General features: G+C 37.7%; 4 protein-coding genes, 1 long non-coding RNA gene and 1 pseudogene across 9 annotated transcripts in view; 3 read left to right on the top strand and 3 right to left on the bottom strand.

The window, feature by feature from the left end:
* Positions 1-6,059, top strand: part of rbfox2 (RNA binding fox-1 homolog 2) — a 32,089-nt gene extending 26,030 nt beyond the window's left edge. Inside the window, exons 7-12 of one of the 4 annotated variants that reach the window (XR_008646397.2) lie at positions 82-138; positions 213-366; positions 834-876; positions 1,233-1,275; positions 3,560-3,654; positions 3,842-3,886. Coding sequence is in view for 2 of the 4 variants with exons in the window: in XM_055213616.2 (XP_055069591.1) it covers positions 82-138; positions 213-366; positions 1,233-1,275; positions 3,560-3,654; positions 3,842-3,929; positions 4,039-4,083 (482 nt within the window). In the remaining 2 variants the exon portion in view is untranslated. Of the gene's footprint in view, positions 1-81; positions 139-212; positions 367-833; positions 877-1,232; positions 1,276-3,559; positions 3,655-3,841; positions 3,934-4,038 lie in introns of those variants that run through there. The other 3 variants (XM_055213616.2, XM_055213615.2, XR_008646398.2) reach the window with 3 other exon arrangements.
* The window catches only part of LOC141365605 (uncharacterized), a 251,496-nt pseudogene that overhangs the window by 42,669 nt on the left and 185,377 nt on the right, over positions 1-23,450 (bottom strand).
* LOC141365807 (uncharacterized) lies at positions 2,691-6,514 on the bottom strand. Its single transcript, XR_012370787.1, has 2 exons — positions 6,242-6,514; positions 2,691-3,052 (listed from the first exon to the last, which is right to left on the bottom strand). It is a non-coding gene; the product is annotated as an uncharacterized lncRNA (long non-coding RNA).
* On the bottom strand, positions 7,008-8,849 carry LOC129450684 (retinal cone rhodopsin-sensitive cGMP 3',5'-cyclic phosphodiesterase subunit gamma). The gene is made up of 3 exons (XM_055213631.2): positions 8,713-8,849; positions 7,732-7,885; positions 7,008-7,641 (listed from the first exon to the last, which is right to left on the bottom strand). Exons 2-3 carry the CDS (start codon positions 7,871-7,873, stop codon positions 7,565-7,567), a joined length of 219 nt encoding a protein of 72 aa, XP_055069606.1. The 5' UTR covers positions 7,874-7,885; positions 8,713-8,849; the 3' UTR covers positions 7,008-7,564.
* LOC129450680 (endoplasmic reticulum resident protein 27) lies at positions 11,099-14,308 on the top strand. Its single transcript, XM_073870625.1, has 7 exons — positions 11,099-11,364; positions 11,647-11,726; positions 12,116-12,253; positions 12,379-12,495; positions 12,600-12,724; positions 13,933-14,125; positions 14,212-14,308. The coding sequence occupies exons 1-7, from the start codon at positions 11,307-11,309 to the stop codon at positions 14,254-14,256; spliced, it is 756 nt and encodes a 251-aa protein (XP_073726726.1). The 5' UTR covers positions 11,099-11,306; the 3' UTR covers positions 14,257-14,308.
* bglapl (bone gamma-carboxyglutamate (gla) protein, like) lies at positions 21,980-23,032 on the top strand. Of its 2 annotated transcripts, none has more exons than XM_055213991.2 (4): positions 21,980-22,139; positions 22,217-22,477; positions 22,587-22,695; positions 22,837-23,032. In XM_055213991.2, the coding sequence occupies exons 1-4, from the start codon at positions 22,079-22,081 to the stop codon at positions 22,937-22,939; spliced, it is 534 nt and encodes a 177-aa protein (XP_055069966.2). In that variant the 5' UTR covers positions 21,980-22,078; the 3' UTR covers positions 22,940-23,032. The 2 variants fall into 2 exon arrangements, with proteins under 2 accessions (XP_055069966.2, XP_055069967.2); XM_055213992.2 differs by having other exon boundaries at positions 22,000-22,139; positions 22,226-22,477.

The following is a 23,450-nucleotide window of genomic DNA, read 5'->3' as shown; positions in this document are numbered from 1 at the left end:
TTCTTGTTTTTCCCTCTCCTTGCAGTCTTGAGCAATGAGGTAATCTGCGTTCATTCTCCTTTTTCTTTCTTGGGTTTATAGCTGGGTGGAAATTGAGTCCCATGGTGGGCGCTATGTACGGACCCGAGCTCTACGCAGGTGAGATGTTTGACTGAAACGACAGCATAACGCGTGCCGTCGTACGTATGACGACCTCGTTCCTCTCTCTGTAGTTCCAGGGTTCCCGTATCCCACAGCTGCGGCCGCAGCCGCCGCATCCACAGCCGCAACCTTCAGAGGGGCTCATCATCTGCGGGGTCGCGGACGGCCCGTGTACGGAACGGTGCGAGCCGCTGTTCCTCAGCCGGCCATACAGGCATATCCTGGGTAAAGCGCACAGACACACGGCAGATTTGATTTTACTCAAGTTTTCTGCATGCTGCATGACCATATGCTGCTTCTGGCGTGCTGTTCAGAATGAGTTCAAGCCAAGATATACATATTTAAAATCAAAGCCACTCAAATTACACACAAAAATGCCATTTTCTCCCAATGTTTTATGGGCATATAAGTGCGTTACAATTAAACGCTGTGCATATTTTGGGGGGTATTTGAATTGGGACTAAAGTGGCATTTTGACCTGTTTTATGACCGAGTGCACTGCATGTGTGTGAATTAATGTTTTCACTTTCTCTTTCTCGTGGTCTGTCCTACCATCTCTCTTTTCTTCTTTTCTTCAACGGCCACATGATGCCGCACTGTTGTTGATTTTATTTTATTCTGATTTCCTTTGCTCTTCCATCTTCCTTTTTTTTCTGCGCTTTCGTTCTGTCGTTTTGTTTCTCTTCTCTCAGTGTGGTGTACCAGGATGGGTTTTATGGAGCTGCAGAGCTGTATGTAAGTACGACACTTTCTGTCTCCAGTCAGTCTTCATGTCCTGTCTCTTTCCTTCTCTCTTTCCGAGTGCTTTACCGCGTGCAAACTGTGGCAACACAGAGCCGTTTTTTTCTCATGAATTCAAACTTGAATAAAAGTAAGACTGCAGATGCTGAGCTCTTGATACTCTATGATAATCAAATGATGTTATTCAACCCGGTTCAGTCCATTTAACGGCTCTGTGTGCGCAAGAGTGTGTGTGTGTGTGTGTGTGTTGTGCAAACTCAAGTGTCTCAGTTGTGTGTGTGCGCGCGTGTTTGTGTGTGTGTGTGTGTGTGTGTACAGGTTGACGATAGCTTTTTCTGTTTTCTCTGTAGAATAGTGTTTCAGGACACACTGGTTAGTAGCAGAATGCCTCAGGTAGGCTCTCAGACGGATAGTGTGCATCTCTACTTCTGATTAATACATTTGTTTGATATTGATCGTGTGAGACTGCTGTCTTTGTTTCCCTACTAACTCACAGTAATCTGGCAGGAGTGAGGGCATGGAAGGGGGAGCAAGAAATTCTGCTTGAATTCCTCACATTTCTCTCTTAATTAAGAGCTATTTAGTGCACGCAAATAATTGGCAGGATAAAATATTACCAATACTAATCCTAGTAGTGTGTAAATATTAATCGAACTGCATTATTAGGGGTGGGCGGTATGACCGATTAACTTGTATGAAAAATTGCTTGCAACATTTTCTCATTTCAAAGCACCTTTAAATAAAAGCATCTGCATAATGCTGTGCTCCAATGAATTTTATTTTTTTCTGAAATAATCATCGCACACCTGTAGGTGATAGATAGGTGCGTTGGAGAGAAGACCAATGAAGTGGACAACAAAGAGAATCCCACACGGTGTCTGCTTGCAGAAACGTATCAAAAACTTATTTGTTGGCAGCGTTTCGATCGCATGATCTTTAGGATGTCTGATGAAGATCATTCGATGGAAACGTTGCTAATGAATGCATTTTGGTGCGTTTTTGCAAGCAGATATTGTGTGGGATTCTCTTTGTTGTTGTCAACAAAACAATAGTTGAAAAAGTTCAGTAATAAAGAGGTGTTGCACATAAGTTGAATATTAATGCAGCAAGTTAGGTTTAGTTTTTTGTGTTTTCTACTAGGGCTGCACGATTATTATTATTATTAAAAACAAACTTTTGCCGATTATTCACCTTGATATTGTAATTGCAATTATTAATGCCAATTAATAGATTTTACATTGTGATTGTTTTAGAACTTTCTGTGAAGCAGCTACATGGTAAATTCTAAAAGTCCAAAACTAACTAATATAATGTAAATAACAAATAATTATGGGAGTTGTGTTAGAAAAAAATGGCTAAAGGACACGTCAACTTATCAATTTTAAAATCTCTGATTCACCACTGCCCAAACATACTGGTGAAACGCAAAGAAATGAGCACAAATGCACAGCTGTAATTGAGGCTTCTAGCGAGTATGTAATTGTCTCACTTGTAATTGTAATCTCGATTAGTTTATCGATTAATTGAGCAGCCCTATTTTCTGCATTATACATTTCATTTCAGTTACAAACATGTGTCTAGTGCAATATAAACATTCGACATAAACTGTCGATGCATTTCTACCTTCAGAAGATAGATACAGTCATACCTCCAGCCCTTGAGCAGTAGATTATTTACACTTGACAATGTAAAACAAGTCCTCCGTTGTTTTAAAAAGAAATAATCTACTGCAGGCGATCTTTGCTGTGCATTACTGGTATATTTAAGATGATCTTTTTAAGGACTCTGGATGTTTTGGGTTCTCTCTCTCTCTATCTCTCTCTCTCTCTCTCTCTCTCTCTCTCTCTCTCTCTCTCTCTCTCTCTCTCTCTCTCTCTCTCTCTCTCTCTCTCTCTCTCTCTCTCTCTCCAGCATGTTAACTCGATCTGTGTTAGCATGCGATTACACTTAATTCTTCTGTAGGTCTCTCTCTTTCTCTCTTCTTTCCACCCTTACTTTTCACAAATGAGTCTCAGTTGTCTGATTTTCATTTAGTCCCTTACCTCTTTCATCTCTCTCTCTTTCTGTCTGTCTCCCATTCTTCTTCCTGTCTTGCCTCCCTCCTCAGCTCATTTCTGCAGGAGCGTGAGGGATTATGGGAGTCTCTTCTGATTGGCCGTAGGGTAGAATGCTGAGGAGAGAATGGCGGAAATGGCTTGTTATTTGATCGGTTTGGGGTGCATGCTGTCTGTGTGGTTGTGTGGATGTTCTGCTAATCTCACTGTCTGTCTGTGGCACCAGTAATCGATGTGATCACCCCTGGTTGCGTGTACCTGTGCATTCGGGGGTGAAGGTGACACTGACGCTAATGCACTCACAATCCCCATTTCTGCCCGTGTCTCCCTCTTTGACAAACAACATTAAAACCTACATTTGCTGTCAGTCATTAGCGGAAATATTCATAGTTGATAATAACTGTGCATTGTTTGCCACTGAGGAAGATTCACGGTGCGTAACAGGTAATCAGAATGCGGTTTGACTGAACATCAGGGGCAGATGCTTGTTTAATGGATTTTAGATGTGCTTTTCTTTCATGTTTTCAAGTCTTTTCTTCTGCTAACTGACCACTGTGCCTGCTTCATTACTTGTGTGGATTTTGAAGATTGTCTCTCTTTATCTCTGTCTGTCTGGTCTGTAGAGCGGCTATACGGCGTATCGTTACACGCAGCCAACGGCAGTAGCGAGTCCAACCGCAGCAGCGGCGGCGGCAGCAGCGGCCGCATACAGTGACAGGTTTGTCATTTATCCTTGCCCCCCTCCAAATATTCAAATGAAACATTGTTTATAAAAATCCGTTATAGGTTCCCCTCTAAAATTTAATTCAGCATTGACAGTAGTCGACCTGCAAAAAAAAAAAAAAAAAACTGACCCATATTTTATATTGTTCAACATTTTTCCCCTTATCTCTATATTTGTATAGCTACGGCCGCGTGTATGCGGCAGATCCGTACGCGGCTGCGCTAGCAGCTCCGGCGGCGGCCGCGGCAGCGTATGGAGTGGGAGCGATGGTAAGTCATGCCTCTTTCTTTTTGTAAAGCCCTAAATAATCACTTCAATCTAAAACTAGTTTTTATTTGTGCTTACTGTGTTTCTAACCCTAAACTGTCTATTTGACAGGCGACGATTTACAGAGGCGGATACAGCCGGTTTGCGCCATATTAAATAGCGTTAATCCACTTCCAGATTCCTTATGGCTCTGATACTTCACCAATAGCTGCTGGCCTCAGAGGGAAAACAAATCACACTTTGCGAAACACGTCTGTTACGAACAAACTTTGAATAAGGAATGCAACTATATAAATCAATACATGGAAGAAAGTGGATGGTTTTTCAAGGAAACAAGATAACGTCGAACACTACACAATAACAGAGGTATCTGACTGAAACTTGACTGTCAAGCTCAAATCATTTCTTCCTTCGGCTCGTCTCTTTGCACATATGCATGCAGTAACGGCTCTAGACTGCCTCTAGTGGCCATTGAACTACGTGTGCACAGAGCGCCAGGACTAAAGTGAATACGTTTATGTCACCCTTCACTGTTTCACACTACAATAATTATCGATATTCTTTAAGAAACGTAAGAGACATTCATCTGGACTGCACTCGTCTCCATTTTAAGGATCGTCTTAAAATACGTGGATCCCATCGGCCCTGTAAGGGAGGACGATGCCGTTATCCCAAACGCAGAAACAAGACACGAACATCATGGGTTTCCTTCAAGATCATGGATGAAAGGCAATGCCAACAGATGTTTTCAATCAACAAACTGTGATGCACAAAAAAACGGGACGACGTGTCATAATATTCCGTCTTGCTGAAAGCTTTGTGTTCTTTAAACAGTACCTCCGTTCAGACTATCTTTGAAGAGGCATACCTTTAAAATTAAATAGTAATTATATGCAAGTACACTAGAATAGACTCAAAATTTTACCAAACATTATTATTATTATTATTATTATTATCCTTAGTTTTTTTATGATTGTGTTAGCTTTGAAGGAGCAGGACACCATCTGAAACCATATAGAAATAAAAAATAATGTCCGCATTCACATGATGATTTAAAGCAAGTGTTTAAATTATGCTAGGAAAAAACATTTTTGTTCAGATTTTGGAATTGAACAGCTCTTTGTAAAAAAACGATACACACTCTTTTATTAGCATAGTTTTGTAAAATATGCAACTTCAGCCCAAATTGTAGAGAAGAGAGATGGAGATGATGCTTCTGAACTCCATAGTATTTTTGTCTTCTTTGCGGAGTGTGTCCTCTTCCTCGTCAGTATATTGGTATTTTACTTTTTTTGAATTTTGGTTCCAAAGATGAGTCAAGCACATTCTTGATTGTGTGTAAGCGTGTTTGTAATTCTGTTGTTTGGTTTATTTCTTTTTTTGTATCTATAGGTTTTTGATATTGTTTGAAGTGGCTCATTAAATATTTCATAAAGGCCGGATATGGGAATGCAGCATGTTAATACAGTCGCAGCGTGCCCTCGTGATCACCATGCATTTCATTGTTTGTTTCATTTGTTTTTGCAACACCTCTCTCTTTCAGTAGATTCAGAGGTCTTGTGTCTGAACTACATCCTGGTCAAGAACATTTAGCCATTTTAGAGTTTGTAATGAATTTTACCACAGTTTGTTGCGCATGGATTGAGGTAATGCTCACCACGTCTGTAACGTGTAATGAAAAACTGACCACAATCTACAAACTAAACCAGACAGATTTTTTTGTTTTGTTTTGTTTTTATGTTCAAAAGGTACTTAGCAGTCTATGCATACATTTTTCCACAGTATTATGTAATATCTCTCTACCTAAATTCTTTTAAAGATGCTTTTGAAAACGAATGACGCAACAGGTTTGCTTTCCTTTCCTCCCTGTCACGTGTCCCCCCCTGTATTAGCCGAGCTGCTCTTCTGATGATGGAGGTTTGAATCTCCTCCGTTTGTGCTGTAAACTATTCAAGATGGCATCTCTTTCATTCTTGCACCTTATAAATATGAATCCTGTTTCACATACCCTCCTTTGGTTTACAGTGTAATCGTGTTTTTCAGTTGAATTCTTTCTCTATATACATATTCTGATTCCATTTGTGATGTAATTTGTATTTGAATGTCCATATAAACTGTTTTTTAAACAATCACGTAACGAGTCTGTGGTTTTCAGCTTATATTCACATACATAGGTGCGGTGAAATAAGAATGGAGATAAAATGATAGATTTCTTAGTTAACGTCAGGTAATCCACACATCTTTACTCTGACGTTAATCTCATTACGTTTTGTGATCAAGTGATAACATTTGTTATGAAATACAAGTAACTCACCTCAAATTACGCGGGGAGCTCAAATCCTGTCAGTCTTCAACGATCGCGCGCGCGCTCCAGTAAAGGCGCGGTTACGTCACATGACAGACGTTGACGTAAGTCCAGAGGTGTATAATACTAAGTATTTTAGTTACGCTTCCAAGCATCTGTGCTTTATCAGAGTGTTTGTCTTCGGAAAAAAATTACTTTTCTTTACTAAAACATGTTCACTACATTCTAAAGCATAGAATCATACTGTGTATTCATTATATTGCATATTAAAATTGATTTAATGCCTAATTACATAAAAATTGTGTACTTTTACTTTCTTGAGTAAAAGTAAGAAAAAATTTTTTACTTGAGTAATAGTACAAAAAAATTACTAGATGTTTAATGTACTTAAATATAAAATATTAACCAAAAACTTGAAATTATTAAATGTAGTGGAGTAAAAATTAGGATATGTTTTGGAATGTTTGTTTTCCAAAGGAAAACACTAATAAAATACGAATAATTGAAAATTTACTTTTATGTAGAAAGTAAAAATACTTAAGTACTATACAACTCTGCGTAAGTCTATGTATCTGCGTGGTTAAACTCTTCAGAAAATGGTTCTTAAAAAAAAAACTGATAAAATGGCAAAAAAATGGCTTTCACCAAGGGATATTTACCTGATGTTTACAGAACCTCGATTTCTTAAATGATTTAATTTTAAGTTCATTTTAAACAGTGTGTCAGTCTCTCGAATCATCTGATGATGGACACAGTGTAATGATTTTCTTACCGGTTTGGGTAAATAACAGTTACTTTATTTTTTACACAATTTTTAATTGTGAACATCTTAAAATAAAGTTAGTCCGTTCTCTAACATGCATAATATTTACAATTACAGTTGTTTTAGTTACAAAAATAGTTAATTTGTATGTAAAGATATACATTTAGACACAATTGTAGGAGTGTGACCCTTACGAAAAGAAACCATGTTTTTTTGTGAGAAGTGTAATAACCATGTTTGTATGTTTTTGAGTGTATTGATTACTAGAGTAACTGTTTTAACTGTAGTAAAACCATGGTTTGTTTCCGTAAGGGGGTGAAAAGATATTGTGTACATCATCATCACAGATTGATATTGTCACGTTTCTCTTTCTCCTACTTGAATGAATGAAAAATGATTTTCCATCCTCTGGAATTTTGGGGTACTGCGTTAGAGGGAAATGATCTGGTCATCAGTCGCTGGTTTCATATCCATGTGAGTGAATGATGACGTTTGTGATATGTCAGCAGGTCAAAGGGTGTGAGACCCAGAAAGTGAACACGAGGAAGAGGAGGAGGTGATGAAGACTACTACAAGATTCCAAATTTGGCCAGATCACTAAGCTCCATGTCTCCAAACGCTTCCCAGGGGCAGATCACCGTGATGTCTGATGAAAACAAAGATTTCCGGCTCATCACTGCATCTCATGTTAATCTAATTCACTTCATATGTTTAAATAACACACAGATTGATTTACCTGTGCCAAGACCCTCCATCCCGGGAATATCATCACCAAAACCCCTCTGACCCGGCTTGGGTGCCTTGCTTTTAAATGTGCGAATGCTCCTTGCTTTGAATTTTGGAGGTCCCCTCTTGTCTGCAGGTGTTGGGACATCCATTTTCTTTATTTGCTGAAGTGTAAACAAAAGATTTAGTGCACCATATATGAGTGTTCTCTCTGTTTACAGGATCTAGTTTATTTACAAATATCTGTTTTCAGGTTAACACATACAGACGGTGTAAAAAACAAGCGCTTACATCATCTCAAGGAGGCTTTACATTTACTTTGTTGTTCTTCTGAAATCTAAACCGAATGGTTTCAGTGCAGATTTGACATTTTACAGCAACGGCATGGATTTATTTCTTAGCAAACACATGAACATATTGTTAACATTGCTAACACTTTACAGTAAGGTTGTATTTGTTAACAACTTGTTAGTAAATGCATTAGCTAACATTTACTAACCATGAGCAAAATAATTTGACAACATTTATTAATCTTTGTTAAAGTGATGCCAATACAATTGTTTCTGTTGCTTCATTGTACATTAAAAACAGATTTTTTTTTTTTAAAGTTGCATAAGTAAATGCTGAAATTAACATGAACTAAGATTAATAAATGCTGTTGGTGTATTGTTGATTGTTAGTTGATGTTAACTAATGCATTAACTAGTACAACCTCATTGTAAAGTGTTAGCATAATATTGAAGGGACTTTAGAGAAAGGAATCTGTTAAATGTGTGATATTTTATCATAACATTGTGTCATCTGTTTATTTGAGTAATAACACGTCTAAATCTGTCTGAATGTCCAGATCTCTCAGTCTCTCAGAAAGTCATATGAATTAAGACTAAACTACTACATTACTTCACCTGACTATGAGTTGTTTCTCAGTTCATTCTGCTGTAAATCAATCTCTAGTCTCTGTGTAATATCAGATGAATGTTCAGTATGTTACCTTGTGATGGAGAGATCTTCTGCTTGTTCTTCTCTGTCAGTCAGTCTGAGCTCATATGGTCCGTGTCTCTGCTCTTATACACGTCCTCTCACATACAGAAAGACGGATCAAAGGATTTTATTAAGCACCTCCAGATCTGTGTGTGATATAACATCTTCATCTCTGTGTGTCGGGCTTAGAGATACGGGTAGGGTTAACCCTAACTTAATGACATGAAAAACCAACAAGATCATATAGACGCCTGAGCAAAAACTGCTGAATGTCTATTCAAATGATGGATATAAACCATTGAATACAAAGGGAAACAAATAATAAATTATTAAACAAGTCATTTCAACTTTCTAGTGTTGAGTTGGTACAAATATGTTATTACAACTTTATTTTTATCATTTAAATAACTTATTAATTTAAGTGCAACAAGGAATTTTTACAGTAAATGTCTTACTGATAAATTTGGCTACAATCATGTGGAAGTGATTTTTTTTTGACTGATTATAAAACATTACTTTCTGGCTTTAATCTTCTTTTATATACTTATCTAATGTGTTAAGTCACAGGCTGATCAGAGTTTAATGTGAGACTCTCTCATCTGTTTTTAGTGTCATGCTGCTAAAATAAGAAGCCTGATCCTCCGTCATTACAGTTCAACTTAACTCATGCTGAAGAGGTGAGATGAGGTGTTATTGTACAAGTGTCCCTGTCTGTCCTTATTTACAAACTGCACTTTACATGCCTTCATCTTTCAGCAATGAAAAGAAATATAAATATACAGATTCAGATATATAAACAAATCTGTCTACTAGATATCTGTTCATTACTTCTAAATCTGTCCTACATTCAAATGTGTGTTATTGAGCTTGAACTTTAGTGTATTTATAATCTTTCTTCAGAAGAGACTAAAGCACTTTATATAAACCTGGACTGAAGCTGTTTAACACAGAACAGTACACGAGAGAGAGAGAGAGAGAAACTGATCTTTGTTAGGAGATAACAAGGACTATTATGTGTTAGAAGTACATTATGTCTGCATGAGAAAGTCATTCTGACCTGACTTAATGTCTCCATTATATGTAAATCTTAAAGGTGTAAAGATTGTAATAATCTGTTAAATTGTTCTCTGATATCTACACAGAAGCTTTGTGGCTTTATTAAGTGTAAAAATGATCCAGAAACAGTTTTTCATGTCCATTTACAACCCTAGGATTTGCCTTTATAATGAAATGGTCTATTATTATCTTATTTGAAAGGATCATGAATAATAATGTTGAGCTCTGCTCTGATTGGCTGTTTCTCCTTCAGTAGCTCTGTGTGTGTGTAAACAGATCTTATGTTTGAGTCTGGATCAGATTTTGAGGAATAATCAATTGTTTGAAGATTGTTAATGTATGTTTCTGAGTGGTAAGTTTTTTCAGTATGGACCTGCAAAACATAACTGTAACGTCAATAGTAGAACTTCAGCCTAAACGCTAGCATATAGCGCTAACTATAGCGTTAACTAGCATATAGCATTAACTCAGCAGTCACAGCTTGGTTTTTGCATTTTAACAACTTTGTAGTGAAAGATTGACGTCAAATCCTGACAAAAGGTAACCCTTTCCTAAAGAGCTCAACATGGGTGTACAGTAGGTGCCCGGGAAAACAAACGTCTATATCTATTACAGTCGACTTCCCACTGAGCCCACATTTGTTTTTTAAACATCACACCTCTTCTGTCTCTCTCTTTACAGCTCTAAGCTCAGAGGACCCCAAAACTCTTCACCAAACTGTATATGAAATACTACATTCAGTCATAATTATCTCTATATTTATATAATTAAGTTGTTATATAGTCATATGATTTAACTATATTCCTCTAGACGGCGCTGACCTGAACCTCTGGCTATAGTTTGGGTTTTGTATTAAGTTTATATTATATAGGTGATTATTAGGGGCTACATGGGAACCTTTTAACAAGAGGCCTTAGTTATTTTATGACATTTAAGAAGTTTTTAATAACAAACCTTACAAAACACTATACTGGTGTGCATTTTGAGAAAAAACAATGGCACTGATATATGTTAAAATATGTCAGTGCAAGGAGTTTTGAAATTAAATTAGCTCAAACATGCATTTTAGTTTGAGACTATAAGCCCTGTCTAGGAAATCACCCCACAGTGTATGAGACGTGGCAATGAAGTGATGCTGTTGAAGTCTCTTCCTCCACTAGAGGACGCTGTCATTACTCAATCTCTCAGTAATTCTCTCTACAGAAGAATCTCAAACATTCTCATAAATGAGCTGCAGTGGTGAAAATAACATCATGTGCTCTTTAAAAATCATCTTTCATTACAACAATTACTTACAATCGTAAAAACAGTCACTGACATTTGTCTTTGTGCTAATATTAGATCATAGAAGAGTGAAGATAGGGAAAAAACACACGTGTGGCTTCAATGACACGTACTCCAACGAGCAGCACACCTGTCCGTTTCACACGCCTCCACCAATGATCAGCAGCCGGAGAGGTCACGTGACCGAGGGACAGCGGCCCCTGACCTTCATGAACACAACCTGTGAGCAATTCACTTTTTATTCGCTGTGTTTTGTCATTCAACATGATGTTTCTCATTGCTTTTTCTTTATTTATTGTGTGCATGACTGCAGAAGATAAAGGTAAGACGTGCAAACATATGACACTGAACAACATATTGTGAAATGAAATGACTCTTATAAGCATTATTGCAGAAATGCATGCGGAATGATTTGTTTTATTGTATTAATGTAAATCCAATTTTTCCAGAAAACTATATGTTCATAAAGCGTATGTTTGTCTGATGCCTAAATAATAATAATAATAATGTAGTATTTGTGCATGTGATACAGTTCACCAGAAGTAACCCCTGATTTACCAGCACACCTCGGTCATCATGTTTAACCCATATTGTTGATTTCCAGTCCTCCCCAGACTGAATGATGTTGAATCAGCTGAAGTTTTCATTGACTCCTCTGAAGTGTCTGTAGTCGGGTTCTTTGAGGTGAGTGTTTGTGTGTCCGGTATCTGAATGAATGTGAAGAGAGGCTCATTGTCTGACACCAGAGAAATGTTGGATTGGGCTACAGGATATGTCTGCTGTCACTGTGGAGACTTTTCTGTTCTCTCGCTCTGTCCAGGATTTGTGGGATTGGCATCTTCAGCGTTCCATAAACAGTCATGAGATGTTCAGTAGCCTTTAGTTCAACATGAATTACATTTGATATAATAAAGACGGTGTTGTGCCGCTAGTTTTTAATGCGCTTGGGTTTATTCTTTTTAACTTTTATTCGATGTATTGCTGTCATTAAATTGTATTTGTGGTTTCTGTTATTATTATTACCCGCATGAGTGTTTAATAAAGTCATATGAGATTCTGTGTTTGTTTATCAGAATGATCAAGCTCGTGGGTACAGTGAGTTTATAGCTGCAGTTAAACAGACTGAGACGCTGTCTGCTGCTGTATGCACTGAAAAGGAAGTTTGGGCCAAATACGGCATCGCTTCTGACACCATCTCCATATTCAGAAAGGTAAAACTACAACTTCATATATTTATGCTTTAATACTGTGAGAAAATAACGCAGTACAGTATGTCAATTATAACCCACCGCCTCAGAAAGATGTAATGGATTGTGTGCACGTGTGTGTATTAAAGGCTGATGTTTATCAGAAGAACTTGCAGCTTGCAGAGGCCAAGAAACTGGACACTGACGGTCTCGTGCGCTTTCTCATCATCAATGACATTCGCTATATCACAGAGTACAATCAAGTGGTACAATCAAGATACAATCTCTTCTCTGTTCATTCGGTTTTCTTCTGATGAAATGGTTTAATATGAATCATGTCACAGAATGATGAAGTCTTTCTCTGTTACAGTCTGCGGTGGGTTTGTTTCAGTCGGATGTGACGACGCACCTGCTGCTCCTGACCAACAGAGGGAGCTCTGATCCGCTACAGGAGCAACTCAGGGCTCTTGCACCCAAGTACTCTGGCAAGATATTAAACAGATGGTAAAAATAGCCACCTCATTACCTTAAATAACTAAGAGAGAAAGTGTTTGTTAGTGGAAGGATGGGGTCACAATTTCATTCTTTAATGGGATTAAAGGCTTCTGAATAGATTACACAACTGCTCCAAATGACCTTAATAATCTCCATCATTCCAGAACTGACAGAATATTCATGTAATGTGACAACATGTGTTTGTGAGACCAGACCGCCACTACTGATGTTTTCTTTTAAAGTGATGGGTTCAAAAGTAGTCTCTACATTTCATCACATAAGCAGCAAATCAGTTTAGTTTCAAGTGAATGTATTGTGTGAGAAATATTTACACTGAACTACAGCTTTTATATAAAGGTTCCCACATAATAAAAATATTAAAGACAGACACAGCAGAATTATTTAAAGTCATACTGCAGTTATTTAAAAACATTAAAAGGACATTTATAAAATGTATGGTTTTCAATGGTAGGACTGAGCGGGGCAGAAACTAACGCGGGGTTAATTGTAAGACGGCTATTTTAAATATTCTACAGGGCCGAGCAATCTGTGCTTTTGGTCTTTTTCTCGTACTGTCAGAAGATCTCCTTTGAATTTGTGAAAAGTTTGGATTAAGATATTGAACACGTAGTGTTTTGGAGGCATGAAAGTAAATTTAAAATTAAATTAAACAATTTTTTATTTCTGAATTGAGTGTGCAAGTCACCCAATAGACCCCTTCACGGTTCACGTCACGGGCGGTTCCCACTGCGCATGTCGGGGTCAGAAAAGTCATTACAGCTGATTGAGTTGCGTATTATTCGGTATTGTCAAAAATGTCTACTTACTCGTGGGCTGTGAAAATCGCACCAGCTCTTCCGTTAAGTTTTCGTGATTCATGCAGAATCTCAAAAACAAAAAAATACAACATCTGCAGCTGCAAGCAATTAACGTGCAGACTGGGACAACGCAAATATCAAAGAGGCTTGTGTTTGTAGTGCTCACTTCATTTCAGGTAAGTCATCATTTTTCAGCCCCGTTAGATTAAAATAGAAAGCCTGGATGGTATGAACAGTTTGACCTCATGCTGCGCACGCACCCGATAGTAATTCAATGTTTACAAACCTTGAAGGGGTCTATCCAACCATATATTATTTTAATCACTGTCTCTCTCTGTGTGTGTTATAAAGTGTATTTATGATAAATGTATGTTTTGAAATGCAGATATTGTTTGTGCTGGTGAATGGACGCGATAAATCTAACGCTCGCGTGCTGGAATACTTCAGCTTGAAGTCACGTGATCTGCCCCGCATCGGCATTTATGACATAGAGTCAGATCAGAAATGGCTCCTGCCGCAGGGTGAAATCTCTACTGAGCGTGTGCAGAACTTTTGTGATTCTTTTCTGAGTGGAGACCTGCAGGTAAAGTTTCTTACCGGTTAAATTTAACCTACAGACACTCACACACCTGCATGTCAGCCAAATAAAAGTTCCTCTCTCATTTGCAGAAGCAGACAGAGACTGAAAAACCTGAAGACAAAACTGAACTATAACATCACTGATCCATCCTTACATTTAATAAAACATGTTTTACATAAAATAAAATTGAATCTGAGTGAATTTATTTCCGAGCGGGCCTGTATCTCCAAACACCATATAAAGGATTCAAAAAGGGTAAATGGACTGCATTTATGTAGCGCTTTTAACAGACCTAACAGACCAAAGCGCTGTACATATTGCCTCACATTCACTCCCACATTCATACACCGACGGCGGTGTCAGCCATGCAAGGCGCCATCCAGCTCGTGGGGAGCAGCTGGGGTTAGATGTCTTGCTCAAGGACACCTCGACACTTGCTCAGGTGGAGCCAGGGAGTGAATTTTTGTAGACAACCTACATCAGTGTTTCCCGGTCCTGGTCCTCGAGCACCTTCTCCCAAAAAGTTTTAGATGTCTCCTTATTTAACACACCTGATTCAACTAATCAGCCTCCTTCCAAAATGAATGGTAAACATGTCTCCCTAACAAGCTGATGAGTTAAATCACGTGTGTTAAATAAGGAAACATCTAAAACTTTTTGGGAGAGGGTGCTCGAGGACCAGGATTGGAAACACTGGCCTACGTGAACCACTGAGCCGCACTGTTGTGACTGTGATACACAGGGCCGCATTAATGCCTGGGCTTACCTGAGCTTAAGCACAGGGCCTCGGGCTGGAAAGGGCCCCGAGATGCCGAAAAAATATAACAACCGCATTTATAAAAAGCTGATACTCCCTTTAAAATTATGCTTAATCGCTTTGCTTTGAATGTCCGTGCGTGAATGCAGTTCCTGCACAAGAAAATCTCTCACTTACTGTATGCTACCCTGCAATCATTAGTGAGCTTTTTAAAATTTCTGTCTGAAATATCCATTATTGCATTTCTGATGAAAAAAGACGAAACTGAGGACGCGTTTTTATCTTAATATGAAAGACAATGTGTAAACATTCATTAAATGATTCCTCGTAACAGTTTAAAGCCAAGATGTACAGAACAGCACACAAAGATATTAAACAAAACATTTGATAACTAAATCTAATAAATAACAAATTAGATTCTGCCTCGGAAGCCACGGCTAAGTTCAAAGATCTTATTTCATTTTGAGATTTAGCGTGGCAAGGAAATAAAAGACGAGAAATTACATATAATTTGTTACTGTAAATTATAAAAACAAGCTTTACAACTCCTTAAACGGTTAATTTATAACCAGAAAACACTGAAATTAATCATTTCATAGACACTATATATGCTTTATTATTTTGCACAGAAATATCTGATTGCTTACTTTCACTTTGATCATCTCTGTATTCACTTGAAACACCTGATGATTCTTTTTACATTTGTTTCAGGAATCTCTTTTCTATCATTTGAAAGTTAACACCGACCATAATATTAAATCACAAGAGAGACAATTGTGTCAGATTCGGTAGAGATATTTATATTCGGTGTCATCACCGAAATAAAAAAAACGGCTTACCTGTTTTGTAGCTTAACTTTTGACAAGCAACCTTTTTGAATACATTTTAAAACTTATACTTGTCGAAAAAATCTGTTTTTTGATGTTTAGTTTAATGAAAGCCTAAATATGATCACGCAGAGCACCTAGCGCGTTCGGCTGAATTGAATGTGACAGCATGCAACAGCGCAACGCGACACAACGGAAAGCAATCCAAAACTTACAGAACTTAAATTAGATCAGAATTTACCTTTATAATTAATAAAAGATAAAAACAAAATGAAGTCAGAATCAATAAGGTGCAGAACATGCGTGCAAAATGCCTAAATGCGCAGGGGAATGAAACACAAGCCAGTTTAATCAGATAATACTAAATAATCTATAAATTAAATAAAAACAAAGAAATATTACAATAAATTTTAAAATAACGAAAGTATAGAATTACCTGTTTTGTCTTTAAAATTGCAGAAACAAAGAGACTTTGCAATGGTTTCTGGATATGGACGTATAGCCCTGTCACGGGATTTAGGCTATTAACAGAAATATTTATTGAAAGCTACTTTTTCAAATATTATTTACTTAGTATTATCATAATAGGCTGTATATTTTTTATATTGGGAGAAAGCTGTTATATGTGAAATCAGTGCACTCTTATACCAACCCAGTATCACGAAATTGCGTGACTATTTCACGCATGGACCAGCGTGACAATGTCACGCTTTGCCGCGTTTGAGCGTGAGCATGTCACGCTTTCTGTTTGTGTCGCTGTCACGTGTTGGTTGCTCGGCTTTTTTGTACTAATTTCTTGCCATTGTCGCTTCGGTTTAGGGTTAGATTTACATAAAATGACACCCTTACCTAAACAAACTCTAACCCCAACGTCAGGTGACAATTGTTTAAAGTTTAGAAAATATAAAAGAATAAGTATTGTATCTTTTTATTTTATAAACCAATACTTAAAGTGACAAATGCTTAAAGTGACATATAACACAAGCACCAAATCTAACCCTAAACCGAAGCGACAATGGTTTGAAAATAGGACAAAAAAGTTGAGTAACCAATACGTGACAGCGACACAAACAGAAACCGTGACATGCTCACGCTCAAACGCGGCAAAGCGTGACATTGTCACGCTGGTCCATGCGTGAAATAGTCACGCAATTTCGTGATATAGGGTATCAACCTCATTTTATAAGACATCTGACTGTCACCCCTAGCTAGTACTATGTGCATGTTATGCAGTGATATTTGTGTATATTGTGGGCATTCTGATATGGTTTTAATATTTTGTTATTGCATTTATTCCAGCAAAATAAAAGCCTGACAACTTGCACTTCCCTGCTAAAAAAAACAGCGTACCAGCAAGACCAGCATATGTTGTGTTTTGGTGCTGGTTTGCTAGTGAACACCAGCTAAACCAGCACCAGCATTAGCACCAGCTATACCAGCACCAAACCAGCATTAGCACCAGCATCCCATGCTGGTCATACCAGCAAGACCAGCATATGTTGTGTTTTGGTGCTGGTATGCTGGTGACCACCAGCTAAACCAGCATAGACCAGCATAATTCCCATGCTGGCCCATGCTGGTTTGATGCTGTTTTTTTTCCAGCAGGGTTATTATAAAGATAGTGTGAATGTAGGCTGCAATTCTGGTGGATGAAGGGCCACACAAAAGGGTTAAGCCCAGGGGCCCCTTACAGTGTTAATGCGGCCCTGGTGATACATGCAAACTTTAAATCTGTCTGAGCTGGATAATGAGGGAGTTTATTAACTGAATCGACACATGGACACATAGTTTCTCTTTATTAACTTGATTCAAGATGGAGTCAAATAAATGAATCTGCTAGAATAATGACATTCACAGCTGATGTGAGAGTCTGATAAACTGATAGATTATCTTATATGGTGAATTAGATCACAAAGATAGAAATCAACACTTTACCAAAATCATCTGTACATTATTATTTCATGGTTTATAGGATTAGATAAACACCTGCTCAGGGCTTTTGAAATATTGCATTAGAAATGACGTGCAGAACAAAAATAAACTACAGACTGTTCTCAGAATAACAGCGTGTATAAACATTTAAACAGAAATAATGAAATAATGTGAGTCGTCTATGGGAACATCACATCTTCATTTCAGGGATCGTACGGAGAGTGAACGTCCAGACCGCCGCTCGGCTCCGCAGAAAACATTACAGGCTAAAAACATTCACTCTAATTATTCTGTGTTTTGCAGACTTTTGTTTTGGATTTTTGTAGACATACAACTCAAAAATACTCAACTCTCTATATGGCCTGTTTTATATAACGCCATCCGGCCCATGCAGCGCACACACTGTGGTTTGTTTGTGGTGTCTGCAATGATGTGGAAACCCACAACTGACTACAGCATTCAATGAACTCTATACCCCTTTACTCACTCACTCACTCACTCAGTCTCTCTTTCTTTCTTTCTTTCTTTCTTTCTTTCTTTCTTTCTTTCTTTCTTTCTTTCTACCCCTGCTCTCTCTCTCAATTTCAGTATGTCAATTTAAAGAAACTTTAGTGGCATGATTGTGTATACAATACAATAACAGAATAATTACAAACATTAAGGTGGAATTAAGTTAAGGTGCTGGGTGATGGAGGAAGTACTACTGCAAATGAAGTGAAATAAAATTAAAGTATATTCAGTATAGAGAGGCACATGAGAGGTAGAATACATGATCAGGGCTGTAGATGATTTCTGATGGTGTATAACTGATAAAAGCAGCAGCTGATTTGTGTCTGTCTTCCCCACTAACATCTTCATTTCATCTGAATCTGAAGAGCTATGAAACTCTGCTATGAGCTTTGAGATTTTGTCAAAGTGTTTTTCTCTAAGCTCTTTATATTTACCACAGTAAAGGAGAAAGTGTGTCTCTGTCTCGATCTCATCACTGTCACAATGGACACAGATTCGCTCTTCTTTTGGGAGTCATGTTGGTCTGTATCAGTCTTTCTCTATTGCCAGACTGTGATCACTGAGTCTGTATTTAATGAGGATTCGTCTCTGCTTTATATCTCTAACAGTGAGAGATATTCTGACAGATTGTATTTTCTGTTTAGATAACATTCTAGTTCACTTTGATTTTTACTTTCATTACCCCAATGATCCAAATATAAAGTATGACTTTCTTTAATGATTTGGTTTATTGTGGTTTGTTTGCGTTTAGTAGTGCTGGTCTGGAGTTGACAGATGGGACTGGTTTTAGGTCTCTTCTCTTGGGTTTTAAAGTGTGTTAAGGGAGTTTAAGGGAGTGTTTTTGGATGTGTATTATTAGGGGATATCTGCCTAATTCAGCCCTGCATGCATGCATAATGTTTAAATTTGTTATCCTGTAATCTTGCTTCTCTCTCTCTCTCTCAGTTCTGATGACTAATATGTTGCTTTGATCTGTTTGCTCTCTCAGATCTTCAGTTCTGAGATGTGGAGGTTATAAGTTCTCTTAGTTTATTTTGTGTCACCTGGCTTTTGCACTGGGAATGAACTACAAACATAGAAAACGAAGGTCCATCCACATGAAAATTATACGTTGGACAGGACGTATTGAACACAACACACAGCGTCCAGCGCTGCTGCTGTAATTCTGCGAAACGGACGCAGTACCAGACATTGAAATTACACTGCAGAGAAGCCAAAAGAAATCTCTCTCTTTATGCGAGTCAAGAGGTCAAGAGAGGAGAGTTCACGTGTCTCAGATTTATTCTGTGTACACCTTTACAACATTGAGACACATTTACAATAATACTCTTACTGTAAACCTGGTTTGTGTCCGGATATTAAAGTGTTTGACGTTACTTTCTTCTTAATTCATGACAATAAAGAAACTTGTAGCATGTGATGTGTCTCAATGAATCTGTGAGTTAACAGTTGTAACAGATTGAGAATGGTTTGCAAAAATGTATTAATAAACAGCCCATGTTTCTTTATTCAGATCATTGATAAGTTATAATAGTAATAATGAATATAGTTTCTAACATCTTGGCAGTATGATCATGAAGATAACAGCTCATGAGAATAAAACAACAATGATGAGAGTTTCTGGTGAACTAAATATACACACGGCCCTGCAATAAACCTCATGTGCTTACAGCTGTGTTTCACTTTATTTTATATTCGGTAGGTTGTGGGATTTGATGCCTTTAACATGATGTGATTGTGTTTATTGAGCAGTTGTGTGTATTTAGACAGATTTGAAAGCAGTTTGTTTGATAGCTGTTTCACTAGTTTGTCTGCTTATTCAGTCTTAATAATTGATGGTAAACACACTTGGCTTGCTGTCCTTGAACCTTTAGAGAAAGAGAGAGCGAACCTGAGGCCAGGACTTGAGCCCCAAGTTCAAGATGATGAGGAGGAGGAGGAGGAGGAGGGATGCTGGATAAAAGGTCGCTGGGCGTGGACGCTGCCTTATAAACGCTCTTAATAATGATTGACAGACCTGAATGTTTAGACTCCTCCTGATCTTTTATTAAAAGCTTTCTTTAGACCTGCTGCATTGATACCTGTATTAACACAAATATTATCTACTTAAACATTAAAGTAAACATCCCTTAATATTTTGTTTTGGACCTACCCAGCAGGCATTTCAACGTTGATTCACCGTTGAATTAATGTCAAGGACAAGGTTGAATCAACGTTGAAGTACCTTTTGATTTTGCACATTTATTCAACGTTGAACAACAACTGACATTATTTCAATCAAATTTAAACGTTGATTATTAAGCATTTTATTAACCTTTTGCAATCGTTTACCATTCACCCTTGTTTCAACGTTGAACAAACAATTGACCTTATTTCAAATTTCAACGTTGGAGAAATTTAGCTCTTTAACCTTTTAAGCGTACAAAAAATGCATTAAACTAAAACATAATAACATGAGCTTAAAAATATCAGTACATGTTGTGAAGAATACCCATAATTTTGCCCCTGAATATTTTGATTTTTTAAAGCTTTTTCACAGAATAAGAACAGATAAGAACTTTAAATATTTATTAATTAATGTCATAGATGTTCAAGCTCTTATATTATTAATGTTGTTTTGTTGTAAATGATAAGTTTGTGAAGTCACCGTTCAGGTAATCAGTGTTCAGCACATTTTATTGCATTTCTGTACTGACAATGTATGTCAAAAATTGAGTTTTTATTTGTGTTTCTCTGCAGAATCAAGTTTATTCAATGATTGACTTATTCGGTCATGAATTTTGTGTTATAATACCATTTATAACCCTAAAAGTAAAATAAATTAATTAAAAATAAAAATCTTTAAGTGGAGATGTTGGACAGAGCAAATGATATTACAAATTAAATCAACTTAAAATTAAGTTTACTGAACTAGAAATGTTAAGTTAAATAGGCTATTATTTTTAGTTCAACTTAATAGTTATTTTTATTAAGCTTATCCCCAAAAATCATAATGTGAACTAACACTTTTTAGTAAAGACTACTAATGCCAACTTGATTTGTCTGCTACACCAACTAAAGGTTCTATGTTAATACAACTTAACCTGTTTAGTTTTACCCTGTGTAAAAACTAAAATGATTTATTGCAATGGGTTTCCGTGCAATTTTCTAGTAAAGTCAACTTATTCGGGGTTAAAAGTGTATGCAGAAAAGTTCATTGCGTAAGAAAGGAATAATAGACAACAAGTCCTTGAATTGTTCGAGAACAATGTACACCCGAGGTGGGAATGCGGCCATGATGCAAACTGTAATGCGGTCGACAGACCTGGAAAATACTGCACACCTGTGGAAAGTTTTTCAACCAATGAGAATGAAGCATTCAACAGTCCTGCGGTATAACAGAGAGACACAAAGTGAAGTAAAGGAAGATTTATTCCATCTATAAGTTGCCAGTGAGATTTTCCTGTGCACTCCCAGAATCTCAGTCGCTAAACATATCGGATTTAATCCAGGAACATTTAAAACCTTGGAATGAAATAAATTGACCGTTGAAGAAAAATATACGTTTTACATTTAGAAGCATCGCCTACGTATTCCCACATATATGGCGAGCGTTCGGTTACATCCAGCCAGCTCTACATGGGCTCGTTCTGTAACGGACCATCGTGGCACATGTGTCGATGGGTTTTGGCTCGGTTTCTCACATTTCTATGCATGTGTTGTCCGTTTCTGTGGTTTCTGGAGCTGGTGTGTCTGTGTGTTGATGTTGGAATGCAGTAAGGGGCATGAACGTTACTCCATTCTCAAACCAATCACAAACCCCGGCAAGAGTCTGTGTGGGTGAAGGTTCGAGTATAAACACAGCAGCGATCAGACGGACATCAGACACACAAAGAAGAAGAAGAAGAAGCGACACAATCTGCTGAGAAGAAGAGGAGATCCTGAGGAGCCATGAAGACGTTGACTCTTCTCAGTGCCTGCGCTTTGCTGTCTCTCTGCACTTCTACAGGAGGTGAGACACACGTCAGTAAGCTTGTGTATGAATATATTCGTGTTGAGATCTTAACAGTGTGCTGTATGTGCGTCTAGTGTACATAGAGGTCGACGCTGGTGCTGATACTTCGGCTGATTTGGTGGCATCTCAGACCGCTGCTCCTGATTCTCCCTCATCATCATCATCATCATCCTCATCTGCCTCCGATTCTGATTCCTCCTCATCATCAGAATCTAATTCTGCATCTGATTCTGCATCTGATTCCGCATCTGATTCTACATCTGACTCAACATCTGATTCTGCCTCTTCCTCATCCTCTTCCTCATCCTCTGAGTCAAACTCAGCCAGCGCTGAAGGTAAGAGACAAATGTGTCTGTGTGTAATATAAAGGGGTAACAGATGAATGTTTGATAAATATAATCTGTGATCCTCTCAGTCTTGATGTGGGATATGAATATTTTTCAGGAACACCTGCCAATCACGTGCTGATGAAGAGAGATGTAGCTGCAAGACTTCTGAGACGCAGAAGAGCCGCAGCCAATCCAGCCGATCTGACTCTTCAACAGCTTGAGAGGTGAACACAAACACACACAAAAATACACAAACACACACACACATCTGATAATGTATCTGCACTGATGAAACTCTCATCACTGTTTAATGTTTGTCTGATTTACTGACAGTAGTTTGTGTGTAATTGTGTTCTTTCATCTAGTTTGTGGGAGGTGTGTGAAGTCAATCTGGCCTGTGAACACATGGCTGACACCGCCGGCATCATTGCAGCTTATACAGCGCATTACGGACCAATCCCATACTAACACACATCTGACCATACATGCATCCCATCATGACTGTCTATCAAACTCCAGAGCCAAAGAAGCAAATAAAATAAAGATGTGTTTTTGTTATGATTTATGTGATGTAATTAACCAATGTCATATCATAAGGATCGAAGCATGTGTGTGCGTGTGTGTGTGCGCTTGTGTGTGTGTGTGTTGTTTTAGTTCTTATAGATTGTTGAAATACTAGTTTAGTAAGTTTACTGTTTCTGTGAATCCTCTTCACAGTGCAAAAGTGCTGCCAGTCTCATGATTTAATAATGGCAGAGTTTATTCTGTATTGTATTATATTGTACTGTATATATATATATCACCTGATCTTACTCACTGTCACTAATGTACTGTTTCTTATAGGAGCTGTATAGATAATACAATTAAATTAAATATATACAATTACGATTCAGTCTCTTATTGTTTCTTGTTTTAGTCATAAAATGCTCGAGTTCAATACACATGATATTCATTTGAATGTTTAACACATTATTATTAA

Source organism: Misgurnus anguillicaudatus, chromosome 8 (assembly GCF_027580225.2).
Source record: "Misgurnus anguillicaudatus chromosome 8, ASM2758022v2, whole genome shotgun sequence".
Classification (NCBI taxonomy): Eukaryota; Metazoa; Chordata; class Actinopteri; order Cypriniformes; family Cobitidae; genus Misgurnus; species Misgurnus anguillicaudatus.
This window is presented reverse-complemented; position numbering and strand designations above follow the sequence as displayed.

Coding starts and splice junctions, on each gene's coding strand:
- bglapl (XM_055213991.2), top strand. CDS start 22,079: ATGAAGACGTTGACTCTTCTCAGTGCCTGCGCTTTGCTGTCTCTCTGC. Junction 22,478..22,586: donor AAACTCAGCCAGCGCTGAAG/GTAAGAGACAAA, acceptor AATATTTTTCAG/GAACACCTGCCAATCACGTG. Junction 22,696..22,836: donor ACTCTTCAACAGCTTGAGAG/GTGAACACAAAC, acceptor TCTTTCATCTAG/TTTGTGGGAGGTGTGTGAAG.
- LOC129450684 (XM_055213631.2), bottom strand. CDS start 7,873: ATGGATGTCCCAACACCTGCAGACAAGAGGGGACCTCCAAAATTCAAA. Junction 7,642..7,731: donor GATGGAGGGTCTTGGCACAG/GTAAATCAATCT, acceptor TGTTTTCATCAG/ACATCACGGTGATCTGCCCC.
- LOC129450680 (XM_073870625.1), top strand. CDS start 11,307: ATGATGTTTCTCATTGCTTTTTCTTTATTTATTGTGTGCATGACTGCA. Junction 11,365..11,646: donor CATGACTGCAGAAGATAAAG/GTAAGACGTGCA, acceptor GTTGATTTCCAG/TCCTCCCCAGACTGAATGAT. Junction 12,725..13,932: donor AAGTACTCTGGCAAGATATT/AAACAGATGGTA, acceptor AATGCAGATATT/GTTTGTGCTGGTGAATGGAC.